The sequence below is a fragment of the Hippocampus guttulatus genome, chromosome 1, assembly GCF_054856545.1.
Source record: "Hippocampus guttulatus isolate MCC_2025c chromosome 1, RoL_Hgut_1.0, whole genome shotgun sequence".
Classification (NCBI taxonomy): Eukaryota; Metazoa; Chordata; class Actinopteri; order Syngnathiformes; family Syngnathidae; genus Hippocampus; species Hippocampus guttulatus.
In genome coordinates, this window is record NC_141261.1 from 3,084,216 (window position 1) to 3,105,125 (window position 20,910).

Sequence of the window (20,910 nt, forward strand, 5' to 3'; positions counted from 1 at the left end):
CTTGATGCCGCAGCCATCATCCAGCTGCCTTTCAACCGGTGGTTACCACAGCAGCGGCGTGCTGTTTTGACACTGATGAGTTTAGAGCGCTGTGACGATACTGATGTAAAAGCCCGAGAGTTGTGGGGTTTTGAGGGAGGCGAGTGAGTCATGTGAGCAAGGAGGGGGTCTACAGGTACCAAAATACTAAAGACCAGAAAGTGAGAAGATTGCAAAGAGACTTCCCTGAAGGAGCATCGAAAGACACATTGCTTATAAGCTTGTTATCTTTTATGGTGTTTTTGTGCATGGCAGTTATTTCTTGCCAGTCGGTATCTCAGTGCTGGTCATTATGCTGCTCAAACTCATCCTAACAGTGACACTGCCTCTACAGGTCAGGATAGATCAATAGAGGCCAACAATAGTAGGCCTATATATCAACCTGTCACATCATGAGATCATTTGCACAATCTATTGAACGCCAATACGATAGTTGTACAAACAAGTGCTTTAGCCTTTACCAAGACAATCATGTTTAGATTTGATTGACACTGTTTAGAGAGCTGTAGTTATTTAACAATGGCGTACAGACTGAGGGCAAAGCCGCCATAGGCATTGAAGAAAAAAATTGTTTATGTCCGTGGTGGCTATCGTGAGTGACCCCCGCTCTGATAGATGCCGTTCCTCTATTAAGGCAGATGACGTCATCTATTTGAAGGAATAAATGCAGAACCCCCCCCCCCCCCCCCGATCCTCTGCCCCCCCACACACGCGCATATCCCTAAATACCAGATAATGCAATTGGGTGTCTGCAATTACCTCTACCTGTCTGTGTCATGATAAGACCACACTTGTTTGCAAAGAAGATATGGTAGCTGTTCAGATGACATTTGCAGTAAGTTCTGCTTGCTGTATGCACCTTGGGAAAAAGCTGCTCCAATTTCAAAAATAATTAAGGATTAGAAAAAGGAAAAGAATGATTTGTTGAAGAGCAGAGCTTCTCTCTGGTGCGGGAAAAATGAAGACATTTCCGAGGAGCTGGATTGAAAGTTTTAAAGAGTGAATTTATTCAATGTGTACTGAATTAATAAAGTCTTAATACACCATAGAACAGTATGCGGTACGTTATTTTTGATAATATGTATTACAATCCATCCATCCATTCATGGCCCTGGTTCCCCCGGCAGCTTTGTTTCACTTTAACGTATACGAGGTAGAAAATATTAGAGACCGCTTCAAATATTTGCAGCCATTTCTTACACTTGCAAGGAATTCCTGCACCCCAAAATAGCGTATAATTTTATTGTTAAATATGAGCATTGTTTGATAATCAATCATGTTTAATGTCCATCACTTTGAGTGGACACATGAGAGCAAATCACTCAATAGTCATCTGGATGACCTCTGCAAGAAGTGCTTTTAATCCAGTCGATGCGAGACTTGCCTCGGCTGCGTAGATGTCTTCTATTGTGGCTTTAAAGACAAGAGGCTGCTGGCTCACTTTCAGTCAGCCTGCGGTCGAGCAAACTGAGCCGTCTCTATGGAAATGGCTTTCGTCATAAGTTCCCATCAAGCCCTGTGATGGAGCTCTGTTGTGTGCACGCCCTGGATTGCAGGTGCAGGAAGCAACATGAGCAATGATGGGGCAAGCGCAAGAGCCATGTGGGATTTTATTGATTCATTTCCATAATTGGGAACGCTGCCTATTTGCGCACATAATTTTCTCTCTCTCACATAAAACAGATTGTTGGCTATCCTCTCTTGTTGTATCATTGGAGTGGGTTTTTTTTAGTTTACAACATTCAATGCCTTTACTGCGATGCACTATAGTGACCAGTCTCGAATAAATAAGCGGATACAATTCCACAAAGCCTGACGATAATAGGATAATTTCTCTCCACATATTTTGAACTCATGTTTTAATGAGTTGTGACAGAGAAGATGTTGCTCAACTGTCAATAGCTGATGAGACATGTTGTTCTTTTTTTTTTAAGACCGCAATCTAGTTCAGATTGAATCCACTGTGCCTCTGCCGATGAAACCAATGCAGGCACTCGATTTTGCCTCACTGACTTTATCCACAATTTCACATGATCATCAGTTAATATCACATTATATCCATCCGTAGTTGAAACAAATAATACAAGAAGAACAATTGAATTTTTACACCCGTGAAAAGTGACATCAAGTTTTAATGCTTTTTAACTATCATTTATTTTTCCAGTACCGTACTTCCAATAGGAAGATTTAAAAAAATCCATAAAAAAACATCAGAGGTGCACCTGCGTCCCCAAAGGGATTCCGATCGACCCCCAGAGGTTCCACTGCATCCTCTTGTCACCTAGCCGGAACAGAAGGAGTTGTCATGTAATGATTGTTTCTCTCTATCATGTAAACACTCCTAACGGCAGTGCCATGCCGGGACTCATCAACAAGGAGAATCGTAGTGCTCTACCTCTCAGTGTCTCTGACATCACTTCCTGTGTCAGGGGCTACACTCAGGCCATGACCGCTTCCATGACATATGAAAATATTGAGGATCATGCCATTGAAGGTACGTTTTTTTTTTTTTAATCCTCTGAATAGGCGTCATTACCCGATGTCATTATTCTATTTCCTCTCTGATGGCTTTGCAGGTATCTTCATCTATCCATTGGAGGAAAAAAACATTGTCGTGGGCTTTGAGGCAATGATCTCCAGTCAGATTATCACACTGCAAATCAAGGACAAAGCCAAGATTGATGACTGTTACCACAATTCATGCAGCACACCAAATGTTGCTCCGCCGAATGGTGTCGGTGAATTTGCTCTCTTTCTTCTGTCTCCCGTGTCTTCCATTGTTTTATGCTACTGTACATGCACAGCTTGCAATGGAAAGGTAGTTTTATAGAACGATCAATCGAGATCTATCTTATCTTCAACCTATCACCGTTAATATTAACAAACACTATAAGCACATTACAGGCATTACAACACTGGTGTCAAACTCAAAGCCTGGAGGCCAGATTTGGCTCGCCACATCATTTTAAGGCAAATCATGTTGTGCCTGTCTACTTCATACTTCCTGCAAAAACATCCAAACTGCAAATTGTATTCAATTTGAATAATGTTGATATATTGCAAGGATTTTTTTTTTTAAATACAAATTTCCCTTTAAAATATAGTACTAATTTATCTTTTTTTTTTAATGGCTTCTGCAATGAAAAAAAATGGAATGCTGTATATGCACTCAATTTTATTTCGTAAGTGGACGCATAAAATAAAAGCATCTGGATCAAGATACATATTGTAATCACCGGTAGAATACACATCTGAAAAAAATGAAGTAAAAGAGAAAAGAACTAATGCAGCTGGTCTTCCAGGACACATACTTCTGGATGAGGATTTGGAGAGGACAGTGCTAGTAGTAAACCTGGGGATCATTCCTCCTTTGGAGACAGTCCATATTCTGGTCAGTACCTCCTGTGAGCTGTCCACTCTTCCCAGCGGCGGCATCAGTGTGACCACACCGCCAGCGTGCACGCCCCGCGTACAAAGGAGCATCAACGAGGAACAGGGTTTATCCCCAAACTTCTCCAGAATGTAAGAAATGCACAGAGAGGTGTAACTAGAAAAGCACTTTTCTTTAAAAACGCCAGTCCGGAACAAATGTCATCATGTTATGCTTTCTCTAGCTATCTGCTTTACATTTGTGTGCTTGAACTGGGAATTTAGTTCAGTTGTAAATTCCTGTTTCCAGGAGAAAATTGTCTGTGTGGTCAGTAAGTATTTCCTTTCTTTTAGGAGGGATAAATACCAATGTGGCTCCAGCGCACACGATCGCGCTCCCACCCCCGCTCATTTTTGCTTGTTGGATCTATTGGAGGATGAGGCCATCAACTCTATGGATTACCAGTTCAACTTCCAGCTGGAGATACGAGGCCCCTACCTCCTCGCAGGTCAGAAGTGGAGAAAAAAAATCCTGGTCCAGGTTTACTCTTCCGTGGACTGAGCGTGTTCTTTGAGTAGTGGACTTTCATTTCCAATACCAAGTTGTAATTAAAGTGACATGATCTGACCAGCGCTATACTATACTAAGCGAGTCTTCTCCGGGGCTTGTTGAAGCAGGAACCCTTCCTCAAACTCTGACACTGAAACAATAAAAACATCCTTGGGAGAATAACATCCTAAAATGCAGGTTCTCTCTCTCTCTCTCTCTCTCTCTCTCACACACACACACACACACACACACACACACACACACACACACACACACACACACACACACACACACACACACACACACACACACACACAGACAACCCCAAAAAAACCTGAGGACTGTGTTTCTGAATTTTAACATACACTACTTTGTAAAATATAATCATGCTATCATTTTTAGATGAGAACACTTGCCAAAAAGGTCCTACTTTATATCAAAATAGAAGACAGGTCATTTCATGTAATCAAGAAAACTGTAAAAACAACACGGACACACACACACTCACACAAAAACACACTAATTCAAAAACAAACGTCTTGGTGGTAGTAATAATTGACAATAATTTGCCAACCTGGTAAATTGAGCGCATATACCATCAGGGCACACTTTTTCCATACTCTGTGTCTTTCTCACTGTTTTCTGGAATTGAGTGGAAAAAAAGTGAACGGGATTGGGATTTTGAATGGGATTTCATAACAAAACCAAAAACAAAAAAAAGTAAAAAAGTACGACGGTAATGATATAGTGGAAACTCTAAAACTGAAAGTACGTGACGTTGCTTCAGTTTGAATCTGAAAAATATACATTTCCGAAGTCCCTCAAACTGTTTGAGTTTGAAGTGAAAATGTCTGCATTCGGGAGTTGCACACAAATATAAAATCAAAAACTCCCCAATGGAGGTAGCAACTAAGACTGACTCATGATATCATGTTTACGTTCAAGAGACAGATGAAGGCTAAAGGAAAGAAAAAATGTAAGTGACATGATTGTTGATATCTGCGTAGGTGTGGAGAGCCCGTCTCACGCTATCCGAGCCGATGCTGACCCTTTGGCCCGTTCAGCCACCAGTGTGGTCATCACTCTGGCGGACAAGTACACTTATGACTGTCCTGTTAAAATCCTCATCTACCCTAGCGGTACGTCTATACAAGGTCACACTCAACATAGTTTAGCGCTCACTCTAAGCCTCCTCCAGGCCACTAATGATGCATTTGTGTGTTTCGTTTTGAATATATGAGGGCCATAACAAAGTCCTTGCATTTAGTCCACCTGAGGATGCCACTGCGTGGGTTGAGATGCGCCGGGTCTTTGTTGTTGTTTTCTCTCCTGGTGTCATCTTGTTGAAAAGCACCCGTGGGCCGCTTGTCTCCCTGAAGCAACAACCTTCTCTGTTGATCCGCTATCGTCTCATAGAGGCTTTGTTGGCAGACCCACAGCTGGGGGTGGCCAATTTAGACAGATGGATAAGTGCATGAATGGATGAATGGATAGATAATAGTGCTCAAAAGCCGATTTTAATCTGTGATGGCTTTATGTGTCCCGACAGGTGTTTTTGCTGTTGAGTTTAAAAAAAAATGTCTTTGCCTTTTGCCTAGCAGATCAGGGTTTTGAAATAAGTTCATTTTTTTTACCTTTTCGTTTGACCTCTAAATGCTTGTTAACGTTTTAGGATGTGTTGTAATTTGTTGCGATGACGTTTTAGAAAAAAAAAACAATTCCACCTGTTGCTGAACCTAACCCTTAATTCATAAATATGACCGAAGAGATTCCATATTATTCCATTATAATTATGAAAACTTGATTTATTCCTCCAATGAGGGAAATTAGATATCATTTAATTGATCTCAGTTTAATGCTTGTGAATATGGGAGGTTCCGAACAAATAGGTTGAGATGAAGACTAACCAAACGACCCTGGACTTTGTAGTTTTGAATTTTGTCGTTGTTGCGCTGACATTCTTGAGTGCATTGGTTTTTTTTGGTTTTTTTTGTGCATATGTGCATCTGTGATGTTTTTTTTTGTTTGTTTTATGTCTAGTGTTGTGTTTTGGTTTCTTTTTCGTTTTTGACTGTGGGGATCTTTATTTCCTCGTATGTTGATGTTTGCAAAAACAAATGAAAAAAAAGAGGCAAAGTGCACCACCACTTTTGATTTAAATGTGGCATGGGGCACCAACATTTGTGCGCCCAAACCCATTAAGGAAAAGATTAGCGCCCTGGGCCCAGAGGGCATAGCTGAGAAAGGACAAGGTCAAACAATTAGACACCACAGAAAAGACAGGACAACATAATGACAAGATAATGAGAAAAGCTCATTACACACGTTTTTTTGTGTGGTGGGAGTATTGTCCCACTTCCCGCACATGCAAAGTGGCCACTGGCTTGCTCTAAATAAACCATTCGGACAATTTTGTACCACTGAGCTATTTTGTATCAGAATCATTCCAACACAGATGACTTAGCGTGACACAATGTGGTTTCCTTCAGAACCTCACGTGCCTCAAGTGCTCATCGAGAGCGGCGACATGACGCAGGATGAATATGATGAGTTCATCCATGGGCGCAGCGACTTCATCAAGGCCACAAAGAAGGACTCCAGCAACGAGAGGAAGGTAAGGGCGTCATTCAGCAGCTGCGCTGAGTGCCTGAGCTGATGAGATCCATGTCACGGCATATGTGGTTTGACGCACAACACAATGTGATGGTCTGCCCATTACAAACGTGCCTCAGCAAACAGTATACAGTATTTGTTGGAGCTTTTTGAAGGTGTATGTCAGTATCATGCTACTGTGATTGTAATTGGGTAAATTCGGAAAATTTACAGTGAAACTCATCTTGTCCATTGCTTTTGCAAGAGCATGTGTGTAGGCATCGCAAAGGCAAAATTGTTCTTAAGAGCTTTCGCCTGTGCGGTCATTTGTCCTTACACACTCTGATGCATAGGTGTCAAACTCAGGTCCTGGAGGGCCGCTGTCCTGCATGTTGCAACACACCTGATTCAAATGAACAGGTTCAATGTCAGGCTTCCGCAGAGCTTGCTGATGATCTGATCATTTGAATCAGGTTTGTTGCAACAGGGAGACTTGGAAAACATGCAGGACAGCGGCCCTCCAGGACCCGAGTTTGACACCCCTGCTCTAATGCAATCAAATTGCGTTTCCATGGGAACTCAGCAATGGATCCATCCACCGCACTCGGCCTGGCATTTGCCTGTCACGTCCACCACTGCCATTGAAGCTCATCAGTCATTACGTCTCCTCTCTGGTCCATAGGTGGAGGCCATCCACAGGCGTCTGCACAAGGACATCCTCCACAACCCTGTGGTCATGCTCAACTTCTGTCCCAACCTCAAGCCTGTCAACTCCGACTTAAGGAAGGTGCACGGAGAGTTCATCTTCCTCATTGATCGCAGCGGCAGCATGAGCGGTGTCAACATCACCCGCGTGAAGGTACTTCGCTCACTGGAATTATTATATTGTTATGTCATGCACGAGAAGGAGCTGAGGCCATTTCATAAACTCCATTAAGCTGCGTGACTATGTGAGGTCCCCACATTTAACGTTTATACACAATGTACATTATAAATAGTAGGTTTGCCATGACAATATTAATGGTTAAATATGTCAGGCCAAAAGAGACTGCCTTAAAATACATACCTGCGTTAAGTGAAATCCACAAAGACTCATTTTTTTCCAAATAAAAATCACGACTTCTGTTAAATCATAAAAAGGTGTATTTATATGTTTAGAAGATCAACTTCAGTGTTAAATGTAACTGTTATTTTCAATTAAATGGTTGCCGATTTAATGTTAAGCGAGGTTGTCGGCATCTGTTGAATGGAACTAATAAAGGAAATTAGTTTTAAAATTAAGCCATCAGTCACTCAACCAAGTCAAAAAATCAGTTAGGTAACTAAGTGACTCTTTCAAGGGAACTGTGACAACATAGGTTACCGGTGGCGAGAGGTCAAGGACCAGGTTAGATTTCACCGTCGCCTATTTTCTTCTCTTAAGATGAGCAGGTTGCTTGCTGCCCCTCCGGAAGTGTTCGCAACCCTATATGGACCCTTTTGGTCGGCACAAGAGCTCGGTTTTGTCTGAGGTAGTTGCTTCCACAGCCTTTTCGACATGCTGCTCACACATTTGAGGTGTCACTCTGTCACAGGATGCATTGGTGGTCATTCTCAAGAGTCTCATCCCAGGCTGCCTCTTCAACTTAATAAGCTTTGGCTCCACCTTCAAATCTCTTTTTTCCAGTAGTCAGAACTACGAAGAGGTACGATTGAGGACTTGCGGTGTTGCATGTGATATTTGTTGTGTTTTGTTGTTGTTTTCACTGCTTCTGCCTGGTCGAATATGAGCTACATACAGTGCTGTAAAAAGTATTTGCTTTGATTATAGCATTTGACAGTTGAGCAGTGTGTCGTCTCAGTACATTCAGCACATAAGCTTCCGATGTTTGAAAGCAGATAGAATGACTTGATTGCGCATGATTTTGAAGCCTCATGTTGTGGAACTAGGGTGGCGCGGTGGACGACTGGTTAGCACATCCGCCTCACAGTGCAGAGGTGCTGGGTCCAATTCCGGCTCCGGCCTTCCTGCGTAGAGTTTGCATGTTCTCCCCATGCCTGCGTGTGTCTTTTGCGGGTACTCCGGTTACCTCCCTCATCTCCAAAACATGCATGGCAGGTTAATAGAGCACACCAAATTGTCCCTAGGTGTGAATGGAAGCGTGAATGGTTGTTCGTCTCTGTGTGCCCTGCGATTGACTGGCAACCAATTCAGGGTGTACCCCACTTGTTGCCCGAAGACAGCTGGGATCGGCTCCAGCATGCACGCGACCCTCATGAGGACCAGCGGATTAGAAAATGGATGAATGGATGTATGTTATGGAATTATTTATATGATTTATTATGTATTTATTTTGTCATTCAATGTTTATCAAAAATATTTCCCCGCACATAATCCCCCCCCCCCCCCCCCCACACCATATAGACACACACACACACACTCACACACACACACACACACACACACACACACACACACACACACACACACACACACACACACACACACACACAAATAATTTATGTACTCTCATGAAACACATCAGGCTGACCAGGATGAGTTTCGCCAAGACATAGAAAACAGTGACGTGCTTCCTCAAATTCAAAGTGGAGTCTTTGTAGAGTCAATTTTGGACCTTGTCATGCAGACAGATGACAGGTCATGACATACGGTAGCTGCTCTTTTTTTACTCTGTAAGGTAAACATACAGTATGTTGAATGGTTGGCCAGGGGTGTTGTGCCTCTATTGTGTGTTCCTCAATTGCTCTACCTCGTGGGGGCGTTGGTAAACCTAGTCACAAATCTGTAAAAATGACAGAAGGGGATACCATTTTCGAGGCCTCAAGCACTGCTTGAGGTTCAGAGCATAGTGCCGTTGAATTTTTTATAAATTGCCTGTGGCTAATTGTAAATTGTTTCTGAAAATAAAATGCAAAGTGAAAGTGGATCCTTGAAGTCACAACACATTTGTCAACCTCTGCAGGACTGCTTAATCGATCTTTTTTGTGGCTCTTATAATATCAACTCGGCTTCATATTTCAGACAAGTCAGTTTCCGTGATGAGGGCAATGGGGAGCTTTTTAGAATAGTTATTGGACTGAACCAAAAGCAGACATATTACTCAAGAGCTGAAGTGGGGTATCAGGAGAAATAAGCTAGATAAAAATGATATTTTCTTTTATTTTCCTCTTGGTAGCATTTTCAGTGATCTTCGCATATTTGAACGCAACACACACGTTTATCAAAACCAAACACGGTAAACGCCGCATTACGCCAAAGGACAGAATTTTCAACAAACATACCATGCATTTTTTTTTTGCCTTTGGAAGAAGTCTGAGTACCTACAGTGAAGCCACACGAATAAGGAGAACAGACAAGTTCCACACGACTACAGATCTGATCCCAGTACCTTCTGGCTGTGAGGCAATCATGCTAACCACTCATTTACTTTGCTGCTTGTTAGTGTAAATTGGAATTTCCCCCGCTGGGACACTAAATGTTGGTTTGATGTCCCCCCCACCACCACCTCAACATGATCCAGGAAGCACTAGCCCTGGCTTGCGAGTACGTTCGTAAGATCCGAGCCGACATGGGGGGTACAAACATCCTGGCGCCCCTCAAATGGATTCTGAGACAGCCAATGTTTCCTGGACACCCCCGTTTGCTTTTTCTGCTGACCGACGGTGCGGTGGGCAACACAGGCCAAGTCATCGAGCTGGTGCGCAGTCATGCGCGCTACATCAGGTAGGTTCACTAAGTGTATGCGTTGTCTTATGTTTCACAGCGCATGCTCACGATGCTCTCTTGGCCCCATGGAGAAGCCTTTGAAGGATTGGCAGGGTTTAATTGCAATGGCTACTCATTACTGGAGCTTACATCTCATCAAAATGCAATCTGTGAACATATGAAACCGAAATAACGTCTGACTAATAAGACGTCAAAGGCAAAATAGATTCAAAGCACTGTGGGAAATCATCTTGTTTTCCTGCTAGGCTGTAAGTCTCAAAATCCTTTTGTGGAGTCTCTGCGGAAATGGCCTACTTAAATGCCTTTGTCTCCTCGTTGTTATTGAACGACTGCCCCAAAATGGTCATGCACACAAAGCCTGCCAGTTCAGATGTCGCTCAATCTCTCTTTCTACCCCGTGACATTTACGTTTTACCGGGCCTGTTTTTAAGCTCATCTGCTGGATGTCTTTGTCCGCGTTTCTCATTTGGTTTGTCCTCAGCATAACTGAAATACTTGTCTTGAAGGTCAATTTTAGACGATGAATCTGTTTCGAATGCGTGGGACCCAGTTGGGGGTCGCTCAACCACAACTACAGCAGCAGCTGACTTTGGGCCGAGAGGCAATGTACACCGTGCACTGGTTGCCATTCCTTCACAGCAACGAACCAATGAACCTAACATGCATGTTTTTTGACCGTGGAAGGAAGCTGGAACACCCGAAGCAAACCCGAGAGAGAACAAGAAAAACCCATACCGAAAAACCCGAGCCATGAAATAGACACACTTTCCGCTGTGCCACACGCAGTCCCAGTGCGGTTTGCTACAAAACACTGAACTTTTTCTGAAAGACGATCACAGCTGAGATCATGGATGGAAAAACAAAGATTGTTATGTGGCATCGCCAGAAGATCATATCACTGACTCAGCTTTCTATTTGCTCTGAATAATTTGCCAAGACTGCACAGAGCCATAAGGGGACCTATTTGAGAAACGATCTGGGGATTGTTATGATATGCAATGTTTGACGACAGCATCTCTCACCATTCACGCCTAAGTTATGTTGGCACAGATGCTTTACGTTCGGCATCGGGCAGAATGCTTGCAGAAGACTGGTGCGTGAACTTGCAGCAGTGTCCAGAGGAACAGCTGAGTTCCTCGCCGAAGGCGAGAGGCTCCAACCAAGGGTAGGTCCGGTCCTTTCCCCAATCGTCACAGTTCCAATGTCTCATAAATCTATCACCCATCTTAATGATGCAGAACTTACTACCGGTATTAGTACAATACTTTCTTATCTCTCACCTCTGAATATTCATCAGCTCATGCATCGAGCGTTGGGATAGGACTTCACCAGCCTGAGTTGGTTGGAAAACTCAAGTATTTATGCTCCAACTTGAAGACAGGCCATGATGAGAGCTCATTCTGTTGGAATGCAAAATACAGTTGTTAAGATACCTTGCAGAGACGCCTACCACCATCAAAAAGAGCTGTTGGGTGGAAACTTTCTCATTAAGATTCCATTCAGTTGTAAGAGACTGTGTTTGTTATTTGCTGGAGGCAAATTCAGTGAGACTTTTGGGAATAGATGAAAGGACGGATGAGAGACAAAGACAAGCCAAACAGTCCACAATTCAATGTCCTGACAACTTCTAGTTTACATTCTTGTGAGAAAAAAAAATCACAAGGGTTGTTGTCAAGAATTTCGGCCTGCTTCCGGTAAATAACTGTAAGAAAGGCAGCAATTTTCTTTTTCCCTGCTCTCGAACAACATTATATGCATTGCAGATGATAAAGACTCTGAAGAAGACCATGTGTCCGGTCCTCAGTGACATTTCCATTGATTGGCTCTTTCCTGAGACCAAGGAGGTCCTCCTTTCACCAGTGGGCAACACCTTCCTGTATCCCGGGGACAGTCTCATTGGGTACGCCGTGGTTTGCGATGCCACCCGATACCACGCCAACCCCAAATCTGTAAGTCTGATGTTTTGGGTCATGGGAATGGTCCGAGTAAAACATTCCAGTTCCTCCTTTGCAATTCAGGTGATAGAATTGCAGGGGGTCCGGGACCCTCATGAGGATAAAGCGGCTCAGCTAATGGATAGATGGAAATATATTTGTGATTTTTTTTTTCCACTTGTGAGGGTAAGGCGGCTCTCAAAATGGCTGGCAGTGAATTCAAGACTTTTGTCCTGTTTTTGTTTTAATTTCCCATTTTTAAAAAAGAGCATTTAAGCAACAGGGTTTTTCTTCATTAGATTGTTGGGTGAAATTTGAAGCTTTTTACTTGTGTGGTCTGAATGGGTGGCAACATTTACATACACATGCTGATAATAGCCCTGGGTTTTGAAAAGGTTATCGACCAAACATAGCAACTGGGGAGATAAGAGTATATTGAGGGTAATGGCTTGTGGCAACAGATTGTTAAAAAACAAAACAAAACAAAAGGAGACTGCCTGGAAAGCTTTAAAAGTCACAAGCTACATTAGTAGGTGATCTAAAAAGTTCATACAGAACACTGGTGGCAAAGTGTCATTTCTATAACGTTGACATTTGAAAAGATAGAATATCACATTTACAAATGTGGGGGATGTATTCATTTTTGTGAGACACTCTAAGTCAGGGGTGTCAAAGTCAGGTCCTGGAGGGCCGCTGTCCTGCATGTTTTCAAAGTCTCCTTGTTGCAACACACCTGATTCAAATGAACAGGTTCAACGTCAGGCTTCGACATACCTTGCTGATGATTGATCATTTGAATCAGGTGTGTTGCAACAGGGAGAGCGGAGTTTGACACCTGTGCTCTCAGTGGTCATGATGTTGTGGCTGGTTGCTGTCATCTGTATAGAATTTTGTCATGGAAAATACCCCTGAAAAATCTACTCAAAATCAGAACATATTACGGTTGTCGTTTTTTGGGATGTGTGGAGGTGTCGAACCCTCTTTATCTTCTTTAACCAATCAAACAAGAACGGCTCCTCAACACACTTGTGTCACGGTCAACAGGACAAAAGACGACGATATAGCATGATGCGCTCCGTTGGCTCTGGCAGCTCCGTCTTTTATCACTCCCAAGAGGAGGACCCGCTGAAGACCTCTGCTGATGATCAGGCATCTTACAGAGAAACACCAAGCGAGGTTCTCCATGATGATTCCAACCAGGAATCCATGAAGAATGCCGCCGTGGAAAATGACGGTTGTAAGAACCTCGCTAAGCTCACTTTCTGTCCATAGTCTAAACTCATTTTCTAAGAGAGCCAAGATTCCAATATTACAGGCCAATTCATGATGTGTTTTCACTTGACCGTCTTCCTTGTCCTGTCTGGTCCATTGTCAGCGTTGGAGGGTCAGACGTCAGCACGAAGGCGAGCGTACAGCACCAACCAGATAACCGAGCACGTTCCAGCTAAGAAGTACACATCCAGTGATCCCAGTTCCGTCATGCCAAAGAATCCTCTTAGGCGAGCTAAAGTCCAGGAGCTGATTGGACACATGAGTCCGGAGCATGAGGCCCAGTGGAAGAGAGGCTACCAGGTAACGCACACATTGACTGTAAGGAGAATATTGAGTAAACCGGCACTTTAACCCCTGAAATTTTTGGAAAACCTTTCATTGTATGACAAGTACATTAAAGTGGTGTGTGGAAACGTAAAATATGTTGTTTATTCATTTGGGATCATTCATTTTCATGAACACATTTGTTTTATTTTCAGCCTCAGCTGATCAGTCTTTGTGCCGCATCTTCGAGAGAACATCCAGCAGGCGTTCCCCTTCCACTCCAGCATCACCCGTCAGGTGAGGCGGGCTCGGAAACGCCGACATCGGCCCCGGTCCGGAACACTGCTGGAGAGGATGGTTCTAGATCGTCGACAGATAGCCCATCTTCAGGAAGCGCGGGAGATGCAGGTGATAACTCTCGACCAAAGTCCAGAGACATTTATTGGAACCTCTGATTTGAACGCCCCTTCAGTTTGAATCAATTGTAACTGGACTGTTCTGTAGAAGCGTGCACGGAAGGTGCGGGGGGGGGGGGTAACCTTGGAACATGCCACTTTGCCCCTTGATACCTAAAATAGTTAACTAGTGTTTTAATGAAAAAAGAAGTATATTTTAATGAACTCATTTTGGGTAAACCCCTAGTAACACACCTCCCACTCCAGAATAACCTTTAGAGTTGTCACATAATTGGACCTTGGCTGAATTTATTCGGATTGGGGGCATCAGGTTCAAAACAGGCCAAATTATCTCCATGTACCGCTTTAGGAATCAATCTGCCTCATTGCAGACGGATACAGCCACCAGCTGTGTCAGGCTGAAACGCCTCAGGAGAACCGCATCGCAGACGTGGGCTCGGCGGGCCAGCAGAGAGGGGAGTGCAAGGCCGTGGTGTCAGGTCTGCTCTGCGGAAAGCCTGTCCAGTGGGAGGTGCTCTTTGACGTCGAGCCCTTCCTGAAGGGGCGGGAACGCGAGGAGAAGGTTCACGAGGAGCTGTGGAACGAGACCTTCCACCATCTGGCCGCACGCTCCATCATACATGACTTTGAGCACATGGCGGAGAGGGAATGCGACATTGAGCACGGTGAGGCCAAGTTCCATGAATGACTCACATGAAGGCACGTCAAATTTTGACATTTACATTATGTAGGCTGCATGATCTTGCTACAAATTGGCTAAACATTATTGCACAGTGTCCAGGAGTATTTTTTCTCTCACCCAATGGGGAATTGTTACATAAGTGAGTAGTGAACCGTGTAAACGATAATAGCAAAGTAGATGGCACTTGACACCATAGACTGGTAGAATCTGAAATGTGATATAATGCAGCATATTCTTATGCGGCTTCACAGGCTCTGGCAGGAAGTACCACGTTTACGCCATTCACACCAGCAAAACGTGCAACATACTGAGCAAATACACTGTGTTTGTTCCCGTCGATCTGGACACAAATGAATATCTGCAGACATGTATTGAATATATCAAACTTGGTGAGTTACATCTTTCATTGTCTGGTATTCACCCTCGCTATGACAAGTGTTTTATCCTGCTCTCTTCATGCGTTATGTAACATTGGGGCTAATGAACATAATAACCACCGTGACAGTGATCACCCGAGGCTAGGCTGGGCAAAGTTCCACAAGAAAAGAGCCACTTTCAAGTAGTGTCTGAAGCACTATCATGTCAAAGTCAAAAGGAAAGTACAGTTTTAGCACACATTAACATTAGCTAACTGTTGCCGTTAGTTTCTGATAAGCAGCACACACTCAATCATCTGGCTAAGTTGTTGAGTTTGGAGATGTAGAAGTAGTCGAAAGCAGTGATGCGCTTGATAAATGGCCACATCAAGCGCATGCAGACACTCACTCGGCAAGATCCAGCCGACTCGTCGACATTGCAGCGAAAGCCAGGCTGGCCATTAATCCAGCAGTATATCAGGAGGGATCAGGGTTGGTTCAATTGCATGAGACAATAAATGTAATATTTTAAAATTTTGGGGGGTCGGGGTGGGGGGGGGGGCATTATATTGTATGTTTCGTGCACGACAATTTCTTTGGTCTAGCTAAGACTTAATCGTGTGACCAGAAATCTGCACCTCTTCGATGCTTTATGTGGGGAGATACTTTATTCTCGGATTAGAAAATATTTAGTTATTATTGTTTTGATTATTGTCTTTCATCATGAATGTATAGCTCTTTGTTACAGCTGCGGTTGGTGGGCAGTGCTGTATAAATAAAATTTAGTTTTAACCACATTTTTACGTGACATTCAATTTAAGAAAGGCGTTTCAGTTGTTTTATTAAGGTAGAACTAAATACAAAGTTACTCCAGCTGGGGCACAGCAGTTTTTCTCTATGCAGCCCAGGCACCAAGCTCTCCTCTCAAAATACGTTAAAGTGACTTCACCAAGCTGAACAGGAAGACAAAAATAGATATACACTGCGGAAGACCTTGCGCAAGGGCGGACTGCTCATTTCACATTTAACAAGTCAATTGGCAGTCAACTGGAAGTTACGTCATCGTTTGAGACACCAGAGACAAACAAATCAATTTTACTCATCAATAACTGATATGCTATTTTCCCTACTCATCTAAAAAGAAAAGATAGACATACATTTGTCAGTATTTTTGTTGTAATAATGTATTTTCATTTTTATTTTTTAAATTTATGTCTCTTTCAAGGTGACACAGCAATTGACATGCTGCCACTACTCTCTTTCTCATATTCAGGTGATGGTTTAAAAAGAAGCTCACGCTCCAGTTCAGGAAGCAGGAAGAGCCAAGCTTACTCCGTTGGCCTGGGCCGCTCTCAGTCTGGTGGTGTGTCGGAAGAAACTGAAGACATGTCTAACAGTACGCTACTTTTGATCTCTAGTAGCCACAAGGCTTCCTTAATTGCATGTTAGTAGATGACTGGTGTGATCAAACGAAGGATGCACATTTTATGCATTCGTAAGGGGACCAAAAATGGTATCCCGTTCTTTTTTTTCTTACGGGTGAAATGTCAAGATCACCTTATTATTGCAGTCTATAATTGTTTGGCTTTTATGTTACATGTCATAAAAACAACTGGTGCATAGTCGGCGGTGATGATCATGTCCGAATCAAAAGCACAGCACAAATTCATGTCCAATTTTGCGGGTTTTCTTGTGCCAGGCTTAGAAGACGGCATTTCTCCCTGCAGCACTCCGTCCTCATCCAGCTGGGAGAAATATAACTTCACAGAAGGTACGAACAGAAAATCCACTTCATTCAGATCGAAAATGTGTGTCACGATTGTTCCTTTATACCCCAGGCCGTTACAAAATACCTCATAAATTGCCAAGATCTTGTGATTGGCTGGTTCGGAGTGTACCCCGCCTCTCATCTAATGACAGCTGGGATAGGCTCCAGAACGTCCGCGAACCCAGTGAGGAGAAGCCGTTCGAAAACTAAACCTAAATGAAGCATTTTTAGAATGAAAAAAAAAAGAAGCTAATAAACACTCACAAACCTGCTTTAAAAATTAATTGAATTAAAAAAAAAAAAGAAACGTTCAAACAAAATAAAAAATCCCAGACTACATCAACCCTGGTTTGGATAAATTTGGATTCATCGATCACAACAATCCCCGATCTCTGTGACACGAACCCTGAGAGAATATTAAAGGCTTTCTCAGAGCTTCTACAAAAACAATGGATGAATGTTTTTCCCAAGTTTCAGCGGTAGCAAACGTGCAAATACTGCCGGCAAAAACAAGCCACAGTGCGATTCATTTTTTCCCCCCTCTCCCATCTTTGTCTCCTAGGGACTCAAAGGAGTCCATCAGTGACATCGGACCAGTCTCAGAAGTCTTTGGAAAGTCTTTTTTCTGCCAGGTTGGTAGCTGGGGCTGGCATGAAGCATTGCTGTAACGCTGCTGTGTGCTGTTGACGCCAAGTCAGACACTTTTGTTTCCTCATGCCTTCCCCAATTCTCGATTTTCTTTTCCCTCTCTCTCTCTCTTTCTTTCTCTCCTCTGTCCACCTTGCCTGTCCTCCCACGAGCCTCTCTTGGGTTCAAAGGTTCTTCCTTAGTGAAAGTTTTTCCTTGCCCGTTTTACCATCGCGCTTACTCACGTGGAATTCGTTTAGCTTTTTTTTGTGTGTGTAAGGTGTGTGGTTCTAGACCTGCTCCCCGATATGAAGTACCTTGAGATCACATCTGGTGTAAATTGGCACCAATCTAAATGACATTGAGTTGACTTGAGGCGTGTGTCTTCTTGGCCAGGTTGGCGCTCAGCAGGACTCGTCTCCTGACAAAGGCCGCCAAAGGATTCATGAGCCGATCCCATAGCAAGTCCGGTGATTCCATGGGAGAGAGTGACAACGAGAACAAGGACTACATTCCTCTGGTGGGGATGTGAATGATGCGACCAGAGAGCGATTATGGCTCCGTTCAAACTACAGGGTGTGATGCCCAATTCGGAGTATTGCTGCTAAATCAGATTGATGTTATCGTTCACATTACAAAAAACAAATGTGACTTTGATTGTGAATTCAGATTCAGAAAACTTTATTTATCCCCGTGGGGCAATTAGAGTTGTGCGAGAGCGGCTTATTATAGAGACAGTCAGAGCAAAGGAAAAACATAGGATGAGAGTAGGGCTGTAGGCTTAGCACAGTGAAAATGCGACGTGTTCGTGATGTGACACACATGTGCAGGAAGCACGACGTCGAGTGACGTGCACTAAAGAAATGACGTCGCTTGGCGCAGTGATGACGGAAGTGAATCTGGTCCTGCGTGCAGTGACGCTCCTCTATCTCCTTAGTTCATAAAGTTGTCTACCAAAAATGGCGTCACATCATTGTAACCGTAGCAAATGAAACGTGTGCATGGCTGAAATATTACTGCTACTGCTATTAATAACAGTAATAATACAACATTGTATTTGATATTCCACAGGTGTTGCTGCAGCTGGCGTGCGGCGCTTTCCCGCTCGACCCCGCCCTATGCGACACCATCAACGTGCCCATGGACAAGCTCAAGTGGACGTCCCCCTTTAGCAGCCACCGCACCAGCCTTGGACACCTGTCCCACTCGAGCAGCCGGCGCGCAGAGAGCGCCGAAGACGATTCAGGATCATGCGACCAACAAACGGGTTCGAAAGATCCTCTCCCGTCCGCCAGATACCAGGCGGACAACGAACCGGACGCTCCGGTGACAAGCTCTCCTAGCGGTGCGCAAAGGAGGATGCTGGACCCGGAGAGCCTGGTGTGGGCAACGGCGGTAGCCCTGGCTTGGCTGGAGCACAGCTCCGCTAGCTACTTCATCGAGTGGGAGCTGGTGGCCGCGAAGGCTAGCATGTGGCTCAGCGGCCAGGACATCCCGGAGGGCCGAGATGTGGCATCGGTCAAGGCGGCGGCCAACCAGCTCTTCATCATCCTCAGACACTGGGATGACAACCTGCAGCTGAACATGCTTTGTTATCACCCCAACAGTGTGTGATGCTACTGCACCTGCCTACGCTTGTCTCTCTGAGGTCCGTCAGTGTTGTGAGCAATGTGCATGCACTTTTTTGTGTGTGTGTGCGTGCGTGTGTGTGTGTGTGTGTGTGTATGTGTGTGCATCTTACAAACATATCAGAGTCAGAACGTTTACATGCAGTCTTGCTCCACTGAGACATTTATTTAAAGTGCTTGCAGATGAAAAAGTACACATGCAGAATGTGCAGAACAAAACGACTGTAGGCTACCATTGGTAGCGCTTTGCCTCCTTATTGTACCCTACCCGAGACGCGAACCTCTTGTTGACCTACTATGCCACAGACGACCCAAGAATCTCTTGACTCCTACAAATAATTATTTTGTTGTACACGTCTGCTGCAAACATGCACCACATTTATATTTAAAAGTTTGAACTACATTTCACTGCTGATGTAGTGGTACAATTGCCTGAATGCAGTGCAGGCAGTGTGAGTTCAGTTCCCACTCAGAGATGGTATGAATGTGAATCTGGATTTTTTTTCATCTCTATATGTGCCCTATGACTGACAGTAAAGGGTGCAGTCGGTCTTTTGCGTGGAGTCAGCTGGACAAAAAAAAATCAATTTGCGCAGACGTGCTTTTGCACGTCTGCGCAAATTGATTTGACATGTAGATGATTTGATTTGATACAAAAACAAAAAAAACTAAATACCCCAAACACAACCTGTAATATGCATGCCATACCAGTAGGTGGGGACATCCCTATGAGAAGAAACAACATGCATGACCACCAATCACTTGTTCTCTTTTGTCTTGTGGAATTAACGTGAGTCACCTATACATGTTAGTATTGTAGTAAACGTGCGCTTGGATGGACGTGTAAACACAACAACAGCGCTGTGGTTGACTATTGTTGTCTTGCCTGTGAACTACGTGAGCATGAACACTTGCAGATGTGCATGTTCCCATCCCACATCTGAACGATCTAAAGCGCTGCACTACCAAATAATCTGTTTTCAGATGAAAAAAAAAAGTATTGCTGTCCTGTGTTTTAGAAATTTCAGAATAATCTATTTCTTGACATTTAAATAACAATGATCAACAAATGTCTACTATTTATTTTTTAATGAGAGAAGTACATTTTTGAGATGGATTTTTTTTGGCACCAACTCCAAATATGCCTTTGTTTTTTCACTACCACATTAGGCTTTCATAAAAATAATAAAAATAGAATAACAATAATATAATATGGAATATATTTGATAATAATTATGAATTAAGGGTAAAGTTCAGCAACAGGTACATTTTCTTCCTGAAACGTCATAGCTATAAATTATAATGCATGCTAAAATCCATATTGCACATGCTTTAATCGGTCAAACTTAAAAACCAAAAAATTAGATGTCAATGACCTGATGTGCTAGAAAAAAAGGAAAGACATTTTTGAAACCAGAATAAAAAATAATAAAAAACATTTAGGGTCGCATGAAGCCCTCTCTGATTAAAATCAGTGTAATTTTACAAGTGCATTAGCTTCTTTTTTTTGTACAATTTCAGTCATGCTTCCGTGTAGCTTAAAAGTTCAGTTCCAAAAGTTCATGAACACCATAAAAACATATTGAAGGAGCGTCTTCTTTGTTGAGCAAACAGTGTTATGTTTGTAACCTAACCAAGAAATATGATCAACTGTAAATGTTTACAATTATTCATGTAGCAAAACAA

The 20,910-nt window shown here is 43.3% G+C and overlaps 1 protein-coding gene across 2 annotated transcripts; it reads left to right on the forward strand.

Moving 5' to 3' along the window:
* Positions 1 to 2,394: 2,394 nt before the first annotated feature.
* Positions 2,395 to 19,792, forward strand: vwa5b1 (von Willebrand factor A domain containing 5B1). 2 transcript variants are annotated; one of them, XM_086129935.1, is made up of 22 exons: positions 2,395 to 2,533; positions 2,616 to 2,777; positions 3,342 to 3,561; positions 3,763 to 3,917; positions 4,966 to 5,097; positions 6,448 to 6,572; positions 7,233 to 7,409; positions 8,125 to 8,235; positions 10,072 to 10,274; positions 11,328 to 11,442; positions 12,041 to 12,226; positions 13,256 to 13,445; positions 13,587 to 13,783; positions 13,963 to 14,155; positions 14,535 to 14,838; positions 15,074 to 15,234; positions 16,475 to 16,597; positions 16,901 to 16,972; positions 17,532 to 17,601; positions 17,993 to 18,116; positions 18,668 to 18,826; positions 18,899 to 19,792. In XM_086129935.1, exons 1-22 carry the CDS (start codon positions 2,395 to 2,397, stop codon positions 19,208 to 19,210), a joined length of 3,630 nt encoding a protein of 1,209 aa, XP_085986061.1. In that variant the 3' UTR covers positions 19,211 to 19,792. The 2 variants fall into 2 exon arrangements, with proteins under 2 accessions (XP_085986061.1, XP_085986051.1); XM_086129925.1 differs by having other exon boundaries at positions 13,256 to 13,448; positions 14,535 to 14,828; positions 15,097 to 15,234; positions 18,668 to 19,792.
* Positions 19,793 to 20,910: the final 1,118 nt, after the last annotated feature.